Source organism: Chiloscyllium punctatum, chromosome 27 (assembly GCF_047496795.1).
Source record: "Chiloscyllium punctatum isolate Juve2018m chromosome 27, sChiPun1.3, whole genome shotgun sequence".
In the NCBI taxonomy this organism is placed as follows: Eukaryota; Metazoa; Chordata; class Chondrichthyes; order Orectolobiformes; family Hemiscylliidae; genus Chiloscyllium; species Chiloscyllium punctatum.
This window is the reverse complement of record NC_092765.1, coordinates 26912401-26938521: the sequence shown is the minus strand read 5'-3', so window position 1 is coordinate 26938521 and position 26121 is coordinate 26912401. Positions and strand designations below refer to the sequence as shown.

The window sequence follows — 26121 nt, the reverse complement described above, 5'->3', positions numbered from 1 at the left end:
GATCAAGTTTTGCTTCTTCTCTAGTTGGAGCAAATGTTGACAAAGAAAATTTTCATAGCAAATATGGTCTAATTGCAGAATTGAATCTAATGTTGAGAATTAAGTCTCAACCAGCTCTGCTGCAGATTTTGCAAGTGCAAGTTGGTTCAGTACAGTCAAGTACCTGGCTGTATGTGAACAGCCAAAGGGTATGCAGTGCACAAGTTCTGTACAACCAAACAACTTCTTTAAGAGGAAGAAATCTTCTGTAAAACGCTTTAGGGATTTGAAGTCCTGGAAATGCACTATAGAAATGCAAATTTTTCATTCTTCTTTTTTGTAAATATATAGTATACAAAAGTCTGGGAAGGTAAATTCTCAAAGAATCTAGTGGTGAAGGAGTTAAGCTGTTGCACCTGTTATTGTACACCTGTCTGACTCACCTGCAGGCGTACCTCTATCTGTGGAGACCAATCAGAAACAAGGCAGGAGAATCTACCTGTCAGCAAAATTCCTGCAGTGAACCTTAAGGGAAATAAATAGAGATCCATCACTGACACGGTTAGCTTTTAACTAGAAATATCACACAAAACCACCTGGATGTTTTTTTGACCTGGGAGAGTAACAGCAACTGTTATAAAAAATATATCACTTGTGAAGGTGACTGTGAAGAGATAGACTATGTCCAAAGAGCTTGGGTAAGTGACTGCTCTGGCAGAGATAAGTGTCATCAGTTAATGTTACTTTCTTCTGAGATGCTACTTTGCTCTTGGATAAGGAGTACATGTGCCAATTTAAACTATCTGCTAACTTTCCACAAAAGATGGGTGCTCAGTTTCTGCTGCTGTTTGATGGGTCTTTGGTGTGTCTTTTTGCTTCTGAGCAGAAGGATTGAAAGTCACTAGAGTTTTCTCACAACTGTTTCGTTCCTCAGGCTGTCATCTTCCTTCTTTGCCATTGTAAGAAACCTGAATGATATAATTGAAAGGTTAAATCTGACCACGTGATAACATCAGAGCATCTTGCAGCTACAACTTCAGCAAATCTTTAGTTCTATGTTAGCAATAGTGATTAGAATTGAAATGTCAAAAAGGAGAATTTACAGGGAAATTGGACAAGTTTATACTTGATCTTATATTTACTCCAGGTATGTGAATGATCTGAGTTACTATCCACTGACAGATCATTCATGATCTAACTTGATAATCATGTTCCAGAATGTGCTTCAAAATTGGAAAACATTTCTTCTCATTCATTTCTGTGACTGATAGTGCACAAGGCAACTAATTGATTTCATTGCAGCAGGACTGTGCACCAGAATGTTTTCCATAGTAAGTTTCTTTTTACCTGGACATTGTGTTGGCCTGACTCACTGTCCAATCTAGAACACTATTTAGACTCTATTTAGATGCAAAAGAGATTATCACCCCACTCTTGTCAGATACAATTATCTTGCTGAGTATAGACTTTGCATTCAGAGACTGGAGTTTTATTTTTTGTTCTCTGGGATTACATTGAATCCCTTAAATAGATAGCATATATATAATTTGTATCTGCTGTTGTTTCAGCTGTACTAAATGGCTTACATTGCATACTATATATTCATGAAAATGTAATTAAATGTGTTTATTTCGGAATAGGTATTATGCAATGCCACAAATATGAAATGTCATGCTAACTCTCTTAAGTCTGAAGTCTCTTCTACAGCACCTGTATGTTTGATATAGGCTGTTGTACTTTCATTTTGCAACCTAGCTGCTAAACAAAATAAAGAAAGGCAGCAGGCAAATCTGAGCAGTAAGAGGTTAGAAAATAAATTCACATCATGGAAAACATTAGGACATTGGACGAAAACAACCAATCTGCAATAAAAACATTGCTGAATTCTTTAATGCGTCTAAAACAATGTGTGGTCTAAAGTGTCCTGGTGCATATCTAACTGTGCCATGATGCCTAATGTTTTACTTTGGAGCAGTTGTGAATCTGAACAGAACGTGTATTTTCCATTGGCTTGGGATTGGTATTCAATGATAAGGAAATAACAGGGACATGGACTGAGGTTGTCATTGAGACATTGATGATCAAAGCAGATAGTCGTTGTCAATAGGTAAGTGTCCCTTTAAGGCATTTGCTTTAGCTGACACTGAATGTTTGAACAGCAATGTTTTGTGTTTTTTGGTAAAACAGTCTTTTTTTAAAAAACATATTTGAGACCTCCTCCATCATGGGGTGCATGAGATTGACACCATATGTGTCAGATAGCAAGGAAACCATAGAGAGATTTATGTGGCTTTATTGGAGAGGAGTTGTGTTTAGCTACATCAAATCATATTGAGAGGTCCATACAGTACTGCAGCTATGCGGAGGCAGAAAGCAAAACAGTAACTTTCCCTAAGTCATGTACCTCTTAAGCCATCATGTATATTAGAAATATTTGAATATTAATTAATTTCTACTACTGTACATCAGAGAAAAATAAATCCGTTGACATTAAAACTCTAGTTAATTTTGATCATTTCAAAGTTTAGTCTCTTCAACCTTTGTCTGAACCATGTTAAATTCTGGGACAGTTTTCAGTACCTATTAATCAAGAAATAATGCCAATTTTAGCCTAACATCTGTCATTGAGAAAAAAAAATGCTTGAATCTATTATTAAGGAGGTAATACCAGGACATTTAGCAAAATCAGACAAAATCAACATGGTTTTGTGAAAGGGAAATCATGTTAGACTAAATCATATTAGAGTTCTGTGGAGAAGTAACAGGTGGATGGCTAATGTAGATAGAGTGTGTTTGGAGTTCCAAGAGACTTTCAATAAGATGTGCGTAATAAGGTTACTCCACAAGATAAGAGCTCATGATGTTCAGGGTAGCATTTTAACATGGATAGACGATTAGTTAGTACGAGGAAGCAGAGAGCTTGGGCATGTTGTTTGAGGTCAGCAAATTCTAACCAGTAGAGCATCAAATGGATCAGTGCAGGAGCGTCCACTAATTACAATCTACATTAATGATTAGGATGATGGGATAATTTGCTGATAACAGGTCAGAAAGACTTAAAGAATTTCCAGAGATAAAGATAGATGAAATGAGTAAGAAACAAATTCCCGATGGATAATAATGTGGGAAAATGTGGGTTTGTCACATTTTAAGAATACAAAAATGCCAGAATATTATTTAAATGAAGGAAGTCTGTAGAAATTTAGTGTAAGGACAGATCTGGGTGCCCTGGTAAATTAAAATATATCCAAGTGCATATACCTGGAAAGTATACAACTTTGACAAAGAGCAGAAAGAGCAGCATTTATCTCTCCCACATTTCTGTGTCACTGTCTGTGCTGTCAAGAGTACAAAGATCAGGAGAATTTTCAGTTGGGTATTTTGTTGTGCCATCTGCTCTTCCCATTGTAAATCTTGATGTGCTAATCACTTAATTGCCTTGCTGTCTGGTAGAATACAACCATCCTGTTCTTTAGTCTGCTCCCAGACTCACCATTAGAAATGCAACTTATCTCGTAAAATTGTGTTTTTAGAAAGTGGTGGGGGAGAGATGTTAGGCAGGTACAGCCTGTATAAATTGTTAGCAAATTAGAAATCATACAACTCTTCCAACACATATCTAGATTGGTGAGAAAATAATTAAGGTATTTTTCACAAAAAAAGGGCTTTGTCATGAGAATAAGAATTGAGTCCAATTTATGAACCACATCGATACAAGCAATGCATCAACAAACAGGTGTTCTTAAAATCTTGTTCGCTAAATGTTGCAGTTCAATCCAGACCAAACTCCATAGCTTGTCAAATTACTGAACTGAAAATCACTCAGTATTGATTGGAGTAAAAGCTTTTGCACATAGGAAATATCTTTTGGATCCAGGTAAGTTTGGAAGCAAATAAAATGGTGGATGATAGGCTCTTGCGCACCTTCTGACGCTGCTCAGAAACAGAAATTTTCAAAAATGTCTACAGCAGAGGCCGAAGAAACTTATTGCATATGGAATACAAGGAGAACTAGCCAATTGGATACAGAACTAGCTGAAAGGTAGAAGACAGAGGGTGGTGGTGGAGGGTTGTTTTTCAGACTGGAGGCCTATGACCAGTGGAGTGCCACAAGGATCGGTGCTGTGTCATAAGAGGTACAGTAGTAAGTATGCAGATGACATCAAAATTGGAGGTGTACTGGATAGCGAAGAGGGTTACCTCAGATTACAACAGGATCTGGACCAGATGGGCCAATGGGCTGAGAAGTGGCATAGAGTCATAGAGATGTACAGCATGGAAACAGACTCTTCAGTCCAACCCATCCATGCCGATCAGATATCCCAATCCCATCTAGTCCCACCTGCCAGCACCCAGCCCATATCCCTCCAAACCCTTCCTATTCATATACCCATCCAAATGCCTCTTAAATGTTGCAATTGTACCAACTTCCACCACATCCTCTGGCAGCTCATTCCATACACGTACCACCCTCTGCATGAAAAAGTTTCCCCTTAGGTCTCTTTTATATCTTTCCCCTCTCACCCTAAACCTATGCCCTCTAGTTCTGGACTCCCCGACCCCAGGAAAAAGACTTTGCCTTTTTATCCTATCCATGCCCTTCAGGATTTTGTAAACCTCTATAAGATCACCCCTCAGCCTCTGATGCTCCAGGGAAAACAGCCGCAGCTTGTTCAGCCTCTCCCTATAGCTCAGATCCTCCAACCCTGACAACATCCTTGTAAGTCTTTTCTGAACCCTCTCAAGTTGGATGGGTATATGAATAGGAAGGTTTTGGAGGGATATGGGCTGGGTGCTGACCGATGGGACTAGATTGGGTTGGGATATCTGGTCAGCATGGACGGGTTGGACTGAAGGGTCTGTTTCCATGCTGTACATCTCTATGACTCCATGACTCTTGATACTGCAAGGTCGTGTTTTCCCCTTTCAAGAATATACAAGGTCAGTGGTTAAAAGTTAGCGTCAGCATTGGTCAATGTGCTGGTGGGCAGATGTAATTGCAGTCTGAAGTGGGTTGGTGTACCAGCTTGGGTTCATGCACTCATGTGTAATGAAAGTTACAGTCAAACAGCCATCCCATGGTCACCCCTGCATCGCAGGTAAAATAATCCATTGCTCTGAGTGCTAGACTCCAGTCAGAAAGCCTGTGGAAAGACAACAGAAGAAAAGAAAGTCAATGAACCTTCAAAGCCAAGATTTACACTTCACAAGTGAACTAAAGACTAATTCATATAACTTAGAATATTTTGGAATATATTTTCATTGTTAATCTGTGTGTATGTGTTACATCATTATTTCATCTTTCATTCAGTAATTATTAAACATAGTCTTTTGTTAATAGAGGATGACCTGGTTAAATTGTCTCATTTTGCAACATAAATTCATTTCTTCTAGGAGAAAGTTAGTTATAAGGGAAAGGATCTTTGGCAATTAATCTTTTTGCAAACCTTCAAGGGTGTATGGGTGGGGGGTGGGGGGGAGCGGATTGTGGGGATGGGAAGGGAAAGTGGTTAAAGAAAATGGGTTTCAATTCATCCCTCCTCATCCCTCCAGGTTGAACACTACTTGGAGGTAGAAAAGGCACAGAACAAACTTTGGGTGGAGAATGTGAATGTCTGTCAGCAGGTGAGGTTCAGCACTACCGATATTGACCAAGCTGGTTGAGTCTTAAAGAACATAACTACTAATATGGGTCTGCATCAGATGGTAAAGGATCCAAATCTATTTTATTTCATCTTCACCAACCTGCCAGCCACAGATGCATCTGTCCAGGACAGAATCCATAGGAATGACCACCACAAAGTGCAATAGTAACAAAGTCTGGATCAGTCCTGGTTCAACGAAGAATGTAGAAGTGTATGACAGCAGCAGCACCCAAGCAATACCAAAAATGAAATTATCAACCTGGTGACACTACAAAACTGGACTATTTGTGTACTGAGCAGCATGTGATAGACAGGACTGAGCAATCCCACAGCCAATGGATCAGATTTATGTTCTGCAGTCCTGTCATATCCAGTTGTGAATGGTGGTGAACCACTAAATATTTCACTAGAGTTGGAGTCTCCCGTCTTCAATATTAGGGGAACCCAGCACATCTGTGTGAAAAAAATGCTGAACTATTCCAACAATTTTCAGTCATAAATGCAACGTGGATGATTCACCTTGGCCTATACCAGTGGTTCCCAGCATCATAGATCCCAGTCTTCTGCCAATCCGATTCACTCCACATGATATTAAGAAACAGTTAAAAGCTTTGGATACGTCAAGTATCGTGTGCCCTGACAATATTTAAACAATAGCAAGACCATTAGACCGTAACATTTAGCAGCAGAAATTAGGCCATTCAGGCCATGGAATCTGCTCCATCATTCGATCATGGCTGCTAATTTTCTCAAACCCATTTTCCCACCTTTTCCAATTACCATTGATCTCCTTTGATATTCAAGAACGTATCTATCTCAGTCTTAAATATACTCAATGACACGACCTCCACAGCATCCTGTGGCAAAGAATTCCATAGATTCACCAGGTCTTCTCTTTGCTCTGAGGCTGTGCCTTCAGGTGCTAGTCTCTCCTACTAATGGAAACATCTTCCCAACATCCATTCTGTCCAGGCCATTCAGTATTCTCTAAGTTTCAATTAGATTCCCCCCTCATCGTTCTAAACTCCATCAGGTATAGACCCAGAGTCCTCAAATATTCTTCATATGTTAAGCTGAAAACATGTGCTCCAGACCAGCTGTGCACCTGGCTAAAGTTTTCCAGTACAGCTATAACACTGGCATCTATCTGACAATGTAGAAAATTGCCCAGGTATGTCCTATGAACAAAAGGCAGGGCAAATGTAAGCCAGCCAATTCCTATTCCATCAGCCTACTCTCAATCACCAGTAAAATGACGGATGATGCCATCATTAGTGCTGTCAAGCAGCACCTGTTCAGTAATAACTTGGACATCGATGCTCAGATTGAATTCTGTCAGGCAGCTCAGTTCATTATAGTGATTCCACAAGCAACGGGTGATTCCATGTTCTGTAGTCAATTGTTAGTGGTGATAGATAATTAAACAACTCACTTGAAAAGGATGTTCCACAAATATCCCCATCCTCACTGACGGGAGAGACTAGCACATCAATGCAGAAGATAAAACTGAAGCATTCACAGCAATCTTTAGCCAGACGTGGAGAATAGATGATTCACCTCAGCCACCTCCAATCAGAGATTTGATTCTTCAGCCAATTCCATTCACTCCATGTGATTTAAAAGAATTGGTGGTGGTACCCGATACTGCAAAGGCTATGGGCCCTGACAGCATTCCAACATTAGTAATGAAAACATGTGTTTCAGAACTTTCCACACCCTAGCCAAGCTGTTGAAGTGGAGCTACAACACTGACGTTTCCCCAATATTGTAGCAAATTGCCCAGGTGCATTCTGCACACAAAATGTAGCACAAATCCAATCCGGCCAGTTACCACCCCATTCGTCCACTCTTGATCATCATTACAGTTATGGAAAGTATCATCAACAGTGCTGTCAAGCAGCACCTACTCAGCATTAACCTAATCACTAAGACTCATTCTGGCTTCTGCCAGGGCCACTCAGCTCCTGGCCTCATAGCAGATTTAGTTCAAACAGGGACCAGAGAGCTAAGTTCCAGAAGTGTGCAGAGTAACTGACATTGGCATCCAGGCTATGGTGTAGAATCAAGGAATCAGAGCAAAACTGAAGTTAATAGAACTAGAGGGATGTCTCTCCGCTGGTTGGAGTCATACCTGCACAAGGGAAGCTGACTGTCGTTGTTGAGGGTCAGTCATCTCAGCTCCAGGACCATCACTGAAGGAGGTCCTCAGGGTTACGCCCAAGACCCAAACATCTTCAGCTTCTTAAATAAAAAGCAAAAAGAGCTGCCGATGCTGAAAATCAGAAATAAAAACCAGAAATTGATGGAAAAGATGGCAGGATCTGTGGAGAGAAATGAGGAAAGGTCACTGAACCCGAAACAGTAACTCTAATTTCTCTCCACAGATACTGCCAGATCTGCTGAGCCTTTGCAGCAATTTCTGTTACTGTATCTTCAGCTTCTTGACCTCCATCATCGAGTCAATAGTGGAGTTGTTCATTGATGATTGCACAATGTCCAGCACCATTTGTAACTCCTCAAAAACAGAAGCCCAAATGCAGCAAAGTTAAATTAGAAGCACTAACTTTCGGAGTACCGTTCCTTCATCAGGTGGAGTACTCAAATTATAACTTCAGTTACATCACACTGTAAACTTTTGCTATAAATTCAATGTCTTACAATTGTGTCCTCCACAACCACCTGATGAAGGAGCAGCGCTCTGAAAGCTAGTGCTGCCAATTAAATGTGTTGGACTATAACCTGGTGTCGTGTGATTTTAACTTTGTCCACCCCAGTCCAACACCAGCATCTCCAAATCACAAATGCAGCAAAACCTGGAGTCAGAAGAAAAATACAGAAGGTAGAAAAAATATGCATTCTTACAGCACCATTCATAACACCAAGCCATCTCAAAGTGGTTTTTAGCCAATTACATATTTTAAAAGGGTAATACCTGTGTTATCGTTGGAGCTGAGGGAGAGGCATGGGAAATATGTTTTGTATAGAAAGAAGCTGAGACCATTAATATTCTTCTCATGGTATTCTACTTTTGAGGCAAACTTCCATACTCAAATAAAACCAGAAGATACTTGATGTTCTCCGACAATGTGTGGAAAAATAAACAGAGTTAATCAACTGAGTGAATGGCAGTCCATCATGGCAGAACCATGGCATCCAGACCTGTTTAATCCTGGGCGAAACTCATGACAGTCTACCAACAGTGGCAAACTCTCCCCTCATTACACCAGAAGAGAGAAAGGGCTGGTGTGGGTGCCTAGGGTGGGTTGTGAGTTAAGCACATCCATGTGCCAATTGACACCCATTATCCATGAACCCACTACAATTCTGTGCTGGCTCAGGGATTAAATAAGATCCATACAGATTTCCTGAGGCTATCACAAATGGAAGGATCCCTTGTTTTCTGGCATTCTGGGCCGCAGTGCCCTAATCCTTATCTCTGACCTCCATGTGATTATTGTTCTTCCCTCACCTATCTTTGACTTGGGGGTCCCTTGGCATTCCAGACTCTAGTGGGTGCATTCCCATTAGCCATCATCTCTTCACTAATAGCAGTGGGGAGCAGTGAAGAGCTCCTGTCCATTTGGAACTTTTTGACAGGTCATAGAGTTGTAGAGTGGAGCTTGCATTGCCAAGTTCCTGAATTCCAGGGGGCAGCCACTTCAGTACTGAGGGACACTTTATGGTTTGGCATCCTCCACGGTAACTGAAAGGTGATTTCCTGTCAGTGCTCTGACCACTGGAGAGAAACCCCCATCAAGCTACCTAAATCCAGACTGATCTTTCAAGCCTCTGACCTTCTATGCAAATAGACTTGAAACAATGGCCAAAATCTTCTGGTCTCCAGATCATCCAAGATCAAATGTGTGACTGAAGATGAGCGTCAAATGCTGTGAAATTCTTGACACCCTGACCTATGTAGGAGTGTCCCCAGTTAACTTTGAGTTAGACTTGGAGACTTCAGACAGTTCTGATATACTTACCTGAATAGTTACCTGAAATGTTTAACAGATAAAAAAGTCTAACTTCTGGGTAACTCAAGAACTGACACTTCTGCTATAGTTTCTATGCCAAATACCTCCCCACTCATTATCTCCTGTCCTTTCTAGTACCCCCAACTACTGCTCTGACCCTCTGAATACCACCTGACATCTGGGTGTTCTCTTGCCCCACTGAGCCCTCAACTTCTCTCCTGACCAGTCAATACACCTGTGATCTGATTACCACCTCCACCACATGCTACCCCAACTCTGTGCCACCTTCACCTGCCATCCTACCAACCTAGCACCTCACCCACCTTCCTCCATCACCTACCACCCTAACCATCTACTAACTCACCCACCTGCTACCCCATCCACCTGCCGTTCTGTTTATCTCCCCCATGTACCATTTCAGCCTTTGCCATCCGACCCACTTATTAGCTCACCCACTCTTCCCACCTACCCATTTACTCACTTAACTCACCTACCAACCCACATTACCATTCCATCCATTCATTGATTCATCCTCTCACCACCACCACTCTCATTCTCTAACTGACCTTAAACTTACCATATGGCTGCTTGTTGCCTATCTTTTTTATCCTCCAAACCTATCTTTTCCCCAGTGTTGTCCAACCATGATGGAGCCCTTTGAGGGACTCTTGGCTTCACTCTTCTGGTAAAGCTTGGCTCAGAAGACAGAGCAAGATGTGGAGCAGCATCAAATTGGGAAGAAGTTTGGGTGGAGTGGCAATCTGTCAATGATAGCCACCCCTCAGAGGAACAGAGCCATGAACTCCCAAATGATGCTGCCAGGCTAACTGCGAATCTCTAGTGTTCTCTGTATTTGTTTCAGATTTCCAACATCCACAGTATTTTGCTTCCTTGGTCAAAATTAATTCTGTAGGAAAGAAATTACTATTCTTTTGCTTCATTCCAAATTCAACAAACAGAAAGAGCCGATGTGTTTTGGGGAAAAAAAAGCTGCTCTATGTTGTAATGTGCTTGAACTTGATTGCGTGAGTTGAGGAGAGAAGGTTAGGAAAATCTCTCTATTGTCAATAAACGTTTAGTTTCCTTAGTTTCTATTGTGATGTTGTAAGTCAAGGTGATCACAGATAACTTGTCACATTGTCAGACCAAGCCCCATTTGAATTAAACAAGTTTAAGGCACTCTGCTGTCACTTGCCAATGTCGACAGCAGAACTCTATTTTGCCAGAGGCAAATTTTTTATGCACATAGTTTTCTTCCTTATTGAGTGGGTGTTGGGAACTTGAAGACACTCATTAAAATGAAATAGCATTGTCTGCGTATGTGATTTCGACATGTGTGAAGCACTCAAAATTTAATAAGGTTTTGTTTTTCCAACTGCTACAGGGCAAAGGCCCTTTCTAACAAAGCACTGTGAGTGGCTTTACCTAAGCAATACCAATGAAAGGGCACCTGTTTGCTGCTGTTTTTAGGGCTGGTGCCTCTTTTGCATGAGGCAGTTAGGCCATGAGATGGACATAGATGTGCTCAACCTAATAATGAAGCACTGCTGTTGTATGCTTAAAGTCAGAAATCACACAACACCAGGTTATAGTCCAACAGGTTTATTTGAAATCACAAGCTTTCAGAGTGTAGATCCTTCATCAGGTGACTAAGGAGCTATACTCCAAAAGCTTGTGATTTCAAATAAACCAGTTGGACTATAACCTGGCGTTGTGTGATTTCTGACTTTATCCACCTCCGTCCAACTTTGGCATCTCCACATTATATTGTATGCTTAGATTGTTATCAGTTATTAAAACCTTTGTATTAGTCTTTGTATTAGCTTCAAGACACTGTTTAAAATCGTTCATATTTTCTTGTTGGTGTGTACATAGCATTCCCCACTTACATTCCCCACAGCTTCTGCCAGGGTTTTTTATTGAACTCGTTAACCAGCACTTAGGTTTTGTTTTTTGAGGTCCTCAAGACAAATTGGGGGATCTGATCCACACTTGGGGGATCCTGACACATGAGAGCAGAGGGATTCAGAATTTCAGGCCAATTACCTCCTTCAAACGGAAGTAGTAGGAGTGAAAGAAAACAGATTTTCCACAATGGCATGTCATGTTTGAGCGAGTTGTGGTTCTGCATGTGGTTCAATAAATTAAAGATGACGTTCACACATTATTGCAGCATTATCAGTAGCAGCAAGATTTGAAGCAAAACATAGTTCTGTTAAAACAGAAAGCCGAATGTATTATTTAGTCAGGGATACTGAACACTAGAGGATACTCAAGATCCCACGAACTCACTCAAGAAAAGGTATGTATGTACGTACACTAGATCAGGACAGTAGTAAAGTCTGTGTATAACCTGTCTGAAATCTCGCAGTAATGTATTTGTCAGAGGTGAACAAACAATTACAGCACAGTGTATTTACTGCATACTGAACAATATGGGAACGATATGCAATTAATGCTTCTATTTTATAAAAGTTTGATTAATAATGCTTGTTCTTACACAGTACAATATCATATCACACAGTGAATTACTTTGTAAGTGTAAAGAACATTGCTGTGCAGGTAAATTTTAACTGGAAGTAAATTCTTGTATACTGTCCAGTAAGTACTCTTTAATAGATAACCTGTTTGTGGAAGTATTATTGATAAGTTAAATTTATTTCAAACCTTGGCTAGAGCACACTTGGAATGCTATGTGCAAGTTCTGGTCTCCATATTATAAAGAAAACATTGAAGTCCTGGAAAAAGTGCAGAAAAAAAATTGCAAACATGTTGCCAGTATTAAGAGGATTCAACTATTAGGAAATATTGAACAGGTTTGACTCTCTGAAAAAAGAGAATGAGGAACTTGATTAAGTCTTTCAAAGTTTGAAAGAATTCAATATGAACAAGTTTTTTCTATATGTGGGTGAGTCTAGAACAAGATTATAAACATGAGATTTCCACAAACAGATTGAAAAAAACGAATTTAGGATGATTTTCATGCAGAATTTTGAGAATGTAGAACGCAGTTCCAGATAACATCAACTCGCTTAAAGAGAGTATCTATGAGGGAAAAGGGTATAGGGCAGGGCGGGACAAGGTAATCCTGGTGAAAGAAGGATGATGTGAAGTTTAAACAACAGCTATTAAAGCTATTGAACTTTACTACCTGCATATGTGCTGTTAATTTACACAAGTGAAGAAAAGTTTGTCAGCATTTATTTGCCAACATTTTATCTTAATATTTGTACCCTTGTCTTTATCAAATGCAATTTTTGATTTCTATTTGAAGATATGAAATTTACAAATAATAAATTAAACATTATCTGAAAATAAATACAACATATTATAAAAAGATATTATTAGATTACGTGAATAAACAAAACTGTGTCTAATAGATCTCAATGCGCACAAATGTGAACTCATTCATTTTAGACTTAAAAGGTACAAATGTTACAACTAGACTTCTGGTGAAGTTCTCTCAGTTATTATGGTTTTAGACAGATAACAAAATAATTGAACTCCTTAGTGCAGAGGGATGAGCTGCCTCCACTTGTTTACTCATCTCCTATTCAGTTAGTTGTGATAAAAACCTTTAAAGGAGCCAATATAACTATGTTTTCCCTCGTAAGCAAGAGAATGGTCTTAGCATGAAGTGGGTGCAAAAAAGATAAAAGTCAGAAGTTATATTAATCTAATTATATTAATTAGAAGTTTCTCTAGGTCATTCATGAAGAGTAGATTTGAAAACATTGATAGTTGAACAGTCAATTTTGTGATTTTGGGCTTTTACAGTTTAGTTGAAATCCTATTGTTTTTGGATGATGCTAGGCTGGCAGCACCCAGAGTAAGAGTGTCACCTACTGACTCGCTGCTGGCTAGCTGTCTTCTAACACTCAGACAAAGAATATTTTTTTCACCTGAGGGCTGACTGTGACCTTCACAAAACCCAAGCTTCTCAGATCCAGGATAGTACACATGGGTGCCTCAGTTCACTTGCACACCTTCTCCTATTTGTATAACTTCTTCAATTAGCACTTGCCAACTCAGGGTCACAGTCAGTTTCTAAACACTCTCTTTATATGTTTCTGCAAGGCAAAACACCAAGAATGGCTGCAGGAGGTAAATCTTTCCAGAGGGGTGGCAAAGTAATCAGCATCTAATTGTAAAATCGATAATCAGAGCAGGAGGAGGCTATTCAGCCTTTTGAGCCTGCTCCACTATCCAAGATGATCATGGCTGGTCATCCAACTCAATATCCTATTCCTTCTTTCCCTCAATCCTGTCCGATCCATTTAGCCCGAAGGACTGTATGTCACTCCTCCTTGAAAACATTCAAAGCTTTTGCCTCAAATCTTTCCTGTGGCAGAGAATTTCACAGGCTCACTAATCGTTGGGTAAATTCCTCCTCAATTCAGTCCAAAGTGACCTATCCTGTCTCTTTAAGGAGAAAGTGAGGACTGCAGATGCTGGAGATCAGAACTGAAAATGTGTTGCTGAAAAAGCGCAGCAGGTCAGGCAGCATCCAAGGAGCAGGAAGAAGGGCTTATGCCCGAAACGTCGATTCTCCTGCTCCTTGGATGCTGCCTGACCTACTGCGCTTTTCCAGTATCCTATCTCTTTAAACTGTTACTCCTGCTTCTGTACCCGCAGTTGTCAGGAACATTGTACAGTTCTGTCAGAAGTTTATAGGTTTCCCTCACTCTTCTAAACTCTTGTGAAGATTGTCTTAACTGATCCAATCTCACTTTGTATATCAGTCCTGTCATCCCAGGAATCAGTCAGGTGAATTTTTGTTGCACTCCCTTCATAGTCAGAACAGCTTTCCTCAGATAAGGAGACCGAACAGTACACAATACTCCAGGTGTCATTTCACCAAAGCCTTGTCCAATTGCAGCCAGATATCCCAGCTCCTGTATTCAAATCCTTTCACTATAAAGAGGCCAGTATGCCATTTGCCTCTTTCACTGCATCCACACCTGCATGCCTAATAATCATTTTCTCTTCCTATTATGTCCCTTTCCCTGTTTTTGCTATTTTCCTGACACTTTACAGGTGCAAAATCCCATTGGTCTCATGCAGGACTTTGCCAGAAAGCACTGATTTTACATTCATTTCTTTTATGTTACATTTTTTTTTGTCTGTAGCAGTTCATTTTTTCAAAACAAATTTTGGATCAGAAGTTCCAAATGAGATTCATTCTCATTTCATCACAAAAAGTGGAAAGGAATTAAATATATACAAAAACAAACCATAAACTAAGAGGTTGTTGAGGGACAATATTTGATAGGCCTACCATGATCTGGTTAATCAGTTTTTGAAAGGTGGCTGGGTCATTTCAGAGTCTGCATGGCATGAGTCTAATGTAACCAAAGTTATGAAAGCAGAGATTTCCTCTGCACGGGCAATCAAGGTACCCTGCCAGTATCCCTTGAGTAAATCTACCTTGGAAACATAGGTTGCTTTACCTACCCAATCCATGCAATTTCTCAGCCGAGTATTGCATAGGAGTTGGTCTGGTCACTGCATTAACTTTTGAGTGGTTAACTTTTGTGGAGCCACCCAGCTTGGGCCCAAGGACAACTGGGAGATCCTGGTGCTGCTGCTAGGCTCCACTGTTGGTGTTCCACAGTTAATCTCTCCTGAACCTGGGACAGCTTTTCTGCTCCTACTGATAAGGATGTTGTCTTAGGGGAAAGGCCTCCCACAACATCTACATGTAGAGCTGGGGTGGTGCAGCCTGGCTTGTCTCTGTACAAGGCCTTGGATGCATTGAGTAACTTTGTTACATCTACTCATTGTTCCTTATCGACATGAACATTTAAGGGGTCTAAGTTTGCTATTATTTTGGAGTTGGCTAACTGGATAGCAGAGGGAGTTCGATGTATGCCTCCACTACATCTCTTTCCAATTTATCCCCCCTTATTCTCATGGCAATGGGACTGATCATTACCCATTCCTTTCCATCTTGGTCGCGATCTTGCTTTATCGTGTTGACATGACATACCCTTTGCTTTCCTTCCTGATCTGGAGTCTCAATCTGATATTTACTCCCCTAAGCTTTTTTGCTACTCTGTACAGGCCACTCAACTGCACATTTATGGGTTCAACTGATATTGGTAAAATCCTAACACGTGGTCTTCTGGCTGAAAGGTTTGGGTCTCTGACAAGTTTATCTTTGTTTCATCACTGGCTGGGAGAATTTCAAGTGTTCCCAGAATGCTTCACAGACTCTGAAGACTCCTCTCAGAACTCTGTTGTGTAGTCTAATATCGAGATTTCCTTCTTCTGTTCGAAAAACATTACCTTCATTCGCTGCGAGGCCCTCATACTCGGTGCCTGCAAAGTAATTTGGGCGGCACGGTGGCACAGTGGTTAGCACTGCTGCCTCACAGCGCCAGAGACCTGGGTTCAATTCCTGCCTCAGGCGACTGACTGTGTGGAGTTTGCACATTCTCCCCGTGTCTGCGTGGGTTTCCTCCGGGTGCTCCGGTTTCCTCCCACAGTCCAAAGATGTGCAGGTTAGGTGAATTGGCCATACGAAATTGCCCGTAGTGTTAGGTAAGGGGTAGATGTAGGGGTCTGGGTGGGTTGCGCTTCGGCGGGTCGGTGTGGACTTGTTGGGCCGAAGGGCCTGTTTCCACACTGTAAGTAATCTAATCTAATTCAAATGGAGTGAAATCAACTGAACCATTGGGTGAGTCCTTGATGGTGAATATAAGAAAATGTAGACCTTTATCCCTGTCATGGCTGTATAACCCAATCTTTCAGGGTTTGCTGGTACTGTTCTAATACCTCTGTGACTGTATGTGATAGACTGAAGACTATAGCTGGAGCACGCTCAAATTAACTTTGACATCCTGGAATATTTTGGATGTGAAATGTGGGCGCTAGTTCAAATGTATCTCAGTGGGAAGATCATTCTGGGTGAAGAAGTGGGTCAAATCCTTCACTACAGTTTTGGTCGATATGATCCTGAATGGGGACAAGCCCCCAGGTAGTCATCTTCATGCTGGGAAGGATCTACTAGTAGCACCCTTTTGTTTTGGCAGAGGTCCCATACCGTTTACTAACACCTTGCTGAATGGTTCCCTAAAAGCCAGCATCGGTCTAATTGCAGCTGTGACACATTTTTAAACACCTTACCATGTGAATCCTTGTGAAGCTGTAGCCAGTAAATGTGTTGACTGATGCTTGCTTGGGATTTGTATTTCCCAAACACTGGCATCTTGTGAGCTTGCTGCAATATTTCTCAAAGGCATTTCAGCAGTACCACTGCCTGGAGGATCAATGTTCACTCCTTGTTTGCAGGTCTTTGCGAGGCTTCTCCATTTCCTCATCAGCACCTTATTTTTCACAGAGTAACATTCGGGGACTGCTTCTGCCTCAGCTTCAGTGTGAACAGTCTGAGCTAGAGTTTTTAACAGAGGGTCAGCATGTTGGACTGCTGCCAAATAGGTCTATTTATTACTTTCTTTCGGTGTCCTCAGACTTGTGAGAAAGGTGTCAGATAACCAGACCTGAAAATGACACTGAAGATAGTCTGTGACGTTACAAATCCTTTTTCATTGGTGGAATGATCAATTTGGAGCACAGAATCATGCTTCAAAAATAAAACCCCAAACCATATTGTTACCGCCAGACCTCTGGCAGGATTCCCCAGTTGGTTACAGTTCTAAACAGGGTACCTCCAATCATTAAGCTAAGCTTCCAAGTAAAGAGCTATAAACTGGCTCCCTTTCTTTATTCACCACCCCCCCCAGTGGGTCATAACAAGATTAATTTAAAATAGATCACTTCCCTTTTCCCCAGATCAAGTGAATTCAAAAGAAATCAATTTAACAAGACTATCTTGAGTCAACTGAAGAGTCAATTTATTAATTACTATACATGAAAAGAAATACAATGCAACACATAAATGTAGCAGAATAAGAATATGAAGTGTGTCCAAACTTGCAATTTCATTTTTAAATTGGTTCAGACTGTCCATTGTTCATGAAGGGTAGATATTAGAAAGTTGTACCCATTACGTTGGATGGTACTGGTGGGGTATATTAGTAGGAGGGCAATTGCTTGTGTGATTCTCAGCTTTGCAAGTTGATTAAAATTATTTTGCCTTGATTCCTTTCACCAGTGAAAAGCTGGCTACACCCAATTTGAGAAAGTGTGATTTTTTCCTTTCTTTACCTGCAATGCAGAAATGTTCAGTGTCTGCTCTAACCTGTGATACTCACATCACACTAGTCCACACATAATCAGCTCCAGCCTACTTCCACACACAGAATAGAAGGTTGCAGTCAGTTTTCAAAGCCTTATTTTCACAAATATGTCTGTGGGAGATAGCTTCCTGCTGAGAGTAGTTTGAATATCAGTATATTACAATCTCTTTCTTTTTTAGTCTTCTTGCTGAAAGTTACCCTAACTCTGTACAGGTGTAACATTCCATAGGGACACCAAAGACTGCCAGACAGTAACTGAATTTATATCTTCCGTCATCTTTTGGCTGTAGCTATCCTCTTTTAAAAATACACATGTTGGAATTAAAAATTGAATACATCCAAAAGCACTCTGGTGTTCTGATCCATCGTCCTGACCGTATCTTTAATAAAAGTCTTATCTGGTTGAACATTCTTGAGAGAAAATATATGGTGCTGTTCAATTTTGCGTTGCTATTAATGCAGGATATACAATGCAATAAAATAGTATGATCATGAATCATAAGATTCCAGATTTCTTGTCCACTATCTTATTTAGAAGTTCTTATTTGAAGTCCATAATTTGCTGTCTGTGATTAGAAGTAGTTTTGACCATTGTACTAAATTGCCACAAGATCATATGAATGTAAATGCAATACCTTTCCTATTTTGTGTTTATACCTGGATATTATACTTATGTGGTCAGCTTGCAAATCGATCTGTAAGTATACAGAGAGCACAACCTTGTGCAAGACTTTAGAAGGAGAAAAGTCAATGCGATATTCAGTTTATTAACAAATAAACAATACAAATAAGGAAACATCACATTATTAATTTTATTATGAAACCGCCATTAATAACCATGCCTGTACATTCATCACTATTATTAATTACTAGATTTATAACTGTCCTTAACAGAAAAGACCAAAGAAGCTGACTCTGAATATCAGGTTTTTAAAGTTATAAAGAAGAGAATGGTTTTGCTTTCATTGGAAAGGACTTTGAGAATACATTAATTAGGTTTTCAAGGTTATGAGAGGGATTTGATGAATGTGGTGAGAAGAAGTATCAGTAGTCAGTCACAAGTTAAGAATTTCAGAACTAGAAATTTAAATAGTAGAAACATTTTATGAAAGGGATTAAATTATTAGAGAGAGATTTTTGACGCAAAAATAATTCGAAGCTAACAAATGGATTCAAGGCTCAACCACGTGTTTTTTTTATGAGAGAAAAATGATTGAGAGATAGGACGCACACACGTAGGTGGTTAGATATAACTCAAGAAGGACAGGTTTGTTGACCCACAACATGTTTTTCCCTTTTCCTCCATTCCTAAGACCTCTGTGCTATTTTCCCTCATTTTAGCAATAGCTATTAGCAAAACCTTCACCCACGAATCAAGTTAAAATTTGTAAGATTTTAGGTTATTTGTAAGTTATTCACTTATATATAAATTAGGTTTTCTTCAAATTTGCACCTAAACGTTGTGAGTGTACGATCCTGTAAATAAAAAAAATGATTTTTCACAGGCTTCCTTCTATTTTACTCGATTGATTGTTTTGAAATAGTTTCTGATATTTCTCAAAAAATTATAAATTGCTCACGTACTCAATACCAAAAACAATTGAACACTTTGACATGCTGTGATGTCAGTAAAAGACTATCGATGCATATTAGGTGATAAGTATACTGGAAAACAAATGACCTTTTACCTGCTAATGTGATTGAGAAGACACACTGATTTATAGAACTGAATTAGAATCAGTAGGAGCTCACATTATTTGATGACTCAGTGTGTTGTGAAACTCTTCTTGTCTAAAGTTACAACTTTCAAAAAGTGATGCACTATGAAACAACTTTGTAACAATTTTTATTTCATTTGTACACTTTAATGTACCTGCATCTTTATTAATAGGCACCCATACACATCGGAATGATTAAAGGAAACAATCACCATTGGAATGTGGTTTGGCACCACACAGTAGCTGGAAGTAAATAATATTAACAGGGCAGACAAAATAGTATTGACTGGACAGACAAAATAAGACTGATGAGGTGAACAGGATCTTTGTATCACCAATTTCCTGCTCCTTCTCAGGGTTGTTTCTCTTAAATATTTTCTCAGGATGGGAACAAAGCTGTTAAAGCTTTCATTTCCCAATCCTTGTTACCATATGCCATTTTTGTACTTCTGGGTGTTGATTATACTCCTAAGCTGGTGATTGTAATGACCGTTTTATAACTGAGTGGTCCTTTAGCAGGCGTTAGAGCCAACTATGTAGTGCCATATCTAGAGCAGATAGGGACATTACCATCATTGACTGACATAGTGAACCAATTTCCTGATTATCCCAAATTATTCAATTTAATTAGCAAAGGATTGTGATTAAGTTAAAACCCTAAACTTGAAGTTACTAATTTAGCATCATTACCACTAGACCATGATGATCAACCCTTTGGGTACTTCATAGATGCTGGTCAGCAAAATACCTAACTCATAACATTTCATTTGATTCTGATCACTTGCAAGATATACACCTGATCTGAATATTGTGCTTGGTGTTTTACTGCAATATTGATAAATCAAATTAAAAACATCCAGTGTGCTACCAAATGTGAGTCTTAAAGAATGTGAGTCTTAGGAAATTCCTGAGAGTTGTTCCTGCTTTGCTATCTCAATTTTGATAGAAGCTCTGCACTTTGGTGAATAAGATTTCCACTTTCAAAGTGAAGCTCCACAGATTTTACCAGACATGTGGTGGACTCTATCTAGCATCACATGATCTGAGATCAATACCAATGTTCCATCCATTTTGATATATGATGACACAATGAGAATATCTTTGCTGCAATCACTGAGGCAATTAGGGAAATCAATGCTATAAATGCCATAATTATCCAAATGTTGCCACATGATTACCACTAGGGCAGCATGGTGGCTCAATGGTTAGTACTACTGCCTCACGGCATCAGGGGCCTGGGTTCAATTCCAACCCTCAGGCAACTATCTGTGTGAAGTTTGCACATTCTCCCCGTGCTTGTGTGTGTTTCCTCTGGGTGCTTTAGCTTCCTCCCACAGCACAAACCTGTGCAGGTTAGGTGGATTGGCCATGCTAAATTGTCCATAATATACAAGAATATGTAGGTTAGGTGGATCAGTCATGGGAAATGCAGGGTTACAGCAAAAGGACAGGGGAGGTCAGTCTGGGTGGGATGCTTTTCAGAGAGAAAGTGTGGACGTGTTGGGCCGAATGGCCTGTTTCGACACTGTACGGATTCTATGAGAAAAAATTCTATGATTAAACACGTTCACATTTATCATTACCTCCAGCAGAAAACTGAACAGAATCTACAAATTGAGCAGTCAGACTAGATAAGATTAGTGATTATTCTGGTGAAGTAACACAATTTTAGTACATAACAAGTGATAATTTCCCTGAAAAATGAAGCTTACTGTTCCCACAAGTAACATAAATTCTTCCTAATATGTTTACAAGTGACAGTAATGATGCATAGACCTTTGCAATACCTTCAGACATCTGTTGTTACAATTTTTTATTTCAGCCAAATAAATAGATCATAGAATCATAGATGGAGCACTTTCATTGCCAGCACTCCTTGAGTATTGCAGAGGAAATGTCAAAATATGACACAAATTGTCAGATTCTTTCATTCTGTGTTGATAAAAGCAAGGGTATCAATTAATACAAATAATTTTCATTTTTGTCTGTGTTTTTGATATCTAAACCTGAACACTCATACGATTTCATTGGATTCCATTAGCTTTATGAGCAAGAGTTTGAAGGAAGCATTTGAGATTTGACACAAAAATAATGAGATGGAGACCTGCCATTTAGTGGATTTTCTAATCATTTATGTAAATCATGAATAACGATCCTGGAATTGATTCTCGTGAAACTCCATTTTCTAAATTTTCCTCGTCTGAGGTAATCTGTAAAGCAAATGCAAAATCCAGTAGATAATGAAAATCTAAAAGGCAAACAGAAAATATTCAGCAGGCATTGTTTGTGGAGGACGAAAAAGAATTAAACAGGCTGAAATTTAATGCTAGGGCGGCTTGAATAGAGTGCTTTTGGGAAAGAGAAAGGGCAGCCCCACCTGACAGATCGTGAACAGATCCACCATTTTACATTTGTATTATCTTTAGTCCAAATTCTGTCTTGTGATCAATTAAAATTATGTACCGATTTAGATAAACTAGGTGCTTTATTTTCGGTATTTCCATTTCCTTTTCCACTTAATGGTATGTTTGCCCAACATCACCACAGCACACATTGATAACCGTGTAGTGTTCAATCTCAATCCATTCTGTGGGCTAGTAAGTGATACGAGGTGAAACATTTGTGGAGGTTCAACTCTAAATTGCAATGATATTGAGGGTGAATGCTACCTAAGCTATGCAGGTTGATATTAGCTGTACTTTCTGCTAGCCTTGGAACCAATAAAATCTGCTCAGCTCCAAAATGCTGCCAGACCCAGCTGAGTTTTCCAAGCATTTGCAGTATTTATTTCAGAACTCCAGTTCCATAGTACAGTACTTTGCTTTCATTTTAAGTGGCTTGAGGTGACCAAATCTGTTCTTCTCTCCCCACACCCCCAATGGCTTAATATGTGAAGCTCTAAAACAAAACTCCCCAAACTGGGGAATAGGGAGGCCCTTAATGTGGTCAATTTAATGATCACTTAAGATTTGGATGTGAGCATAAGAGGTATAGTTAGTAATTTTGCTGAATAACACCAAAATTGGAGGTGTAGTGGACAGCGAAGAAGGTTAACTCAGATTACAATGGGATCTTGATCAGATGGGCCAATGGGCTGAGAAGTGGCAGATGAAGTTTAATTTAGATAAATGTGAGGTGCTGCATTTTGGGAAAGCAAATCTTAGCAGGACTTATACACTTAATGATAAGGTCCTAGGGAGTGTAGCTGAACAAAGAGACCTTGGAGTGCAGGTTCATAGCTCCTTGAAAGTGGAGTCACAGGTAGATAGGATAGTGAAGAAGGCGTTTGTTATCTTTCCTTTATTGGTCAGAGTACTGAGTACAGGAGTTGGAAGGGCATGTTGTGGCTGTACAGGATATTGGTTAGGCCACTGTTGGAATAATGCGTTCAATTCTGGTCTCCTTCCTATTGGAAATATGTTATAAACCTGAAAGGGTTCAGAAAAGATTTACAAGGATGTTGCCAGGGTTGGAGGATCTGAACTATAGGGAGAGGCTGAACAGGCTGGGGCTGTTTTCCCTGGAGCATCGGAGGCTGAGGGGTGACCCATTATGGAGGTTTATAAAATCATGAGGGGCATGGATAGGATAAATAGACAAAGTCTTTTCCCTGGGGTGGGGGAGTCCAGAACTAGAGGGTATAGGTTTAGGGTGAGAGGGGAAAGATATTAAAGAGACCTAAAGGGCAACGTTTTCACTCAGAAGGTGGTATGTGTACAGAATGAGCTGCCAGAGGAAGTGATGGAGGCTAGTAGAATTGCAACATTTAAAAGGCATCTGGATGGGTATATGAATAGGAAGGGTTTGGGGGGATATGGACCAGGTGCTAGCAGGTTGGGACTAGATTGGGTTGCCTTGGACAAGTTGGACTGAAGGGTCTGTTTCCGTGCTGCATATTTCTATGACTCTACGACTCTATAACTACTTAATGGAGAAAGTGAGGACTGCAGACGCTGTAGATCAGAGTCGAAGAGTGTGGTGCTGGAAAAGCACAGCCTGTCAGGCAGCTTTCGAGGAGCAGGAGAATCAACGTTTCGGGTATAAACCTTTCATCAGGAATGATGAAAAGCGTATGCCTGAAACATCGACTCTCCTGCTCCTCAGATGCTACTGACCTGCTGTGCTTTTCCAGCACCACACTCTTTGACAAGAACCACTTAATGGCCTGTTTCTGCCTTGACTGCAATTTCCTCAGCTTGATGTGTAACCAAAAAAGAATCTTGTGACATAGTGGTAGTATCCTTGCCTCTGGGTCAGAAGGCCTGAATTAAAGTCCCACCTGTTTCAAAGGTGTGTTTGAACATATTTGAACAGGTTGAATAAAAATGTATACAACACAGAAAGGCAGTTGGCATACTGACCCTTACTGGCTTCTTGCAGTAACTCAGGTGGGACTGGGAATTTCTCACATTTGAGTCTCTGGGTATTGGGCAAGGAATGTCAGCAGAGAGCTGCACCCTCTGGCCTTGATTCCAGCTCCCCTCTTCTACCTGTGACCTCCAATCCTAGAAACTCTCCACCCAAAACAAAAAAATCACATACCAGGCATTATGATCCTCAGCCTTCTCCACGGTGTAGTCAAATGTGAGCTCTGCTGAACTCTGATTAGTGAGGGCCTGGGACTTCCTCCTCTGAAGAAAGACCAATTTTAACTTCTAAGAAGCCTGATAGAAGGAAGAGATGGCTTCCCCCGCTCTGCAGAACCAGCTCAGGTGCCTCGCAAGCTTTTCAGCAAGTGATTGAGACACCAAACGAGAAAGCAAGATTCCATCAATGGAATCTTATGACACCTTCTTGTTCTCTGATTCAATAAGCTCTGCAGGCAACATTCCCACCTGCCCACCAGCTCCTATGTGAATCATGTGCTAAAATGTTCTGCAATGTGTTCCCTAGAGTACTGGATTGAAAAACCCTCCTCACATTGATCCCATGTGCCAGAATGTTATCATGAATGAAATTAGAGTCAGAGGGGAATTTTGATCTGTTATTTTTCTCAATTCGTCAAACGCTTGATTCACTTTCTGGGCCTCTTATTTCTTTCATGTTTATTCCTTTAATTTTCAAAGGTTGCATGGTCTCAGCCTTCTGTAGTTCTTGCTTCACCACACTCAATGCACAAGGGTCAGACTGCACAAACAGCATTTCCAATAAGTTCATCACTTGACTTGTAGCATCCGACAAGGTTAACTCAGCATTCTGCAAGCATGAGACTTATTTCAGCATAATAATCATAGTAACTGCTGAATTGTTGTAATTTCGCTGCATCATTGCTGTTATTATACTGACCCATTGACCTGAATATTGGCTCCTCAAGTTTATTCAATAACATCCCACATTGAAATGCTGAGTGGGATCTTCTCCCAGCTGGTGGAGAGCTTGGAAACAGCAAGGGCACTTCATTTGGCAGGATATTGGTGTACCTAAACCCTGCAACTTCTTACCTCTGCTAGAATCCACATCTGGGCATTAAAGCCATGGTTGGGGTTCCTCAATGAAGAGCTTATGCCTGAAATGTTGACTCTCTTGCTCCTTGGATGCTGCCTTTCCGGCTGTGCTTTTCCAGTGTCACACTTTTTGACTCTGATCTCCAGCATCTGCAGTCCTCACTTTCTCCTAGCTCCTCCCCTACTGCCTACTGAGGCCATATTAACTGACCATATTAGAACCACCTCTGGGGTAGGAATCAAAGGCAAACAGGATCTGATCATGATTCTGGACGCTGGGGAGGGAGTTGCCTTTTAAGAACCTGGGTAACCCTCCCACCAGCATCATCTGACTTTGTGCAGTGTCCTCTGTGACACTCAGAAAACAGGAATCCACTTCCAACAATAACCACAGCTTCTTTCATGTGTTGCTGAGCATAAGAAATGCAGGCCTCTGATTGGCCAGTGTTCTTGCGAGGTAGGACCTTCATTCTGTGATGTTGGTTCCAGGGATGGACCCACCAGTGATGCTGCCACTGCCTACCCAGCTTGTGGTTTGATGGGCCTTCCCTGGTAGAGCCAGCAGGTATCTCTCACCAGCTCTCCATCTGGCAGACAAAATCCTTAACACCCCAACAAGATTCTGGCCAATGCCTCCGCCACTTCTGTTGTGCACAACTACAAACTCCAATTCCCTCTGAAATTAATGTTTTTAAATGCATCATAAGGATATATAATTTGTCTTACCTGTTGCACACATGACTGAACATTTTGCCAGTGCTCATTATAAATATTTTGATGTAGCAAAATGCAATCTTGTTAATTTGGGGAGTTCTGGAGAAAGGTATTTCAAAGAGAGAGGTTAGAATGTGGCATTTATGGCCACACAGAATAGATTGGGGTCAATAGCATCAATGTAGTTAAAGGGCAGTGAGATGGTTATATGAAGCTGAAATCAATAGCAAGTTCTGTTGGTAGGTAAGGTGAAGAAAGTTGTGAAGAAATTTTATGCGGCACATACACACGAACTAAAATCTGATGGGCCAAAGTGTCTCTTTCTTTAATGTACATTCTATGTAATTCGCTGTGAAGGAATGTTCAGTGAGCTGAAGTATGGGTGTGCTGCCCACTGTAACATATAACAGTTCAGGGATTTCAAGAGCCTGTGGTTTCGAACCACCCTT

The 26121-nt window shown here is 40.4% G+C and overlaps 1 protein-coding gene across 2 annotated transcripts in view; it reads left to right on the top strand.

The window, feature by feature from the left end:
- The first annotated feature begins 527 nt into the window (after positions 1–527).
- The window catches only part of LOC140453575 (grainyhead-like protein 3 homolog), a 102139-nt gene continuing 76545 nt past the window's right edge, over positions 528–26121 (top strand). The window contains exons 1-2 of one of the 2 annotated variants that reach the window (XM_072548377.1): positions 549–677; positions 5533–5604. In XM_072548377.1, coding sequence (XP_072404478.1) covers positions 5591–5604 — 14 coding nt within the window. In that variant the 5' untranslated portion in view covers positions 549–677; positions 5533–5590. Of the gene's footprint in view, positions 678–5532; positions 5605–26121 lie in introns of both variants that reach the window. The other variant, XM_072548376.1, reaches the window with a different exon arrangement.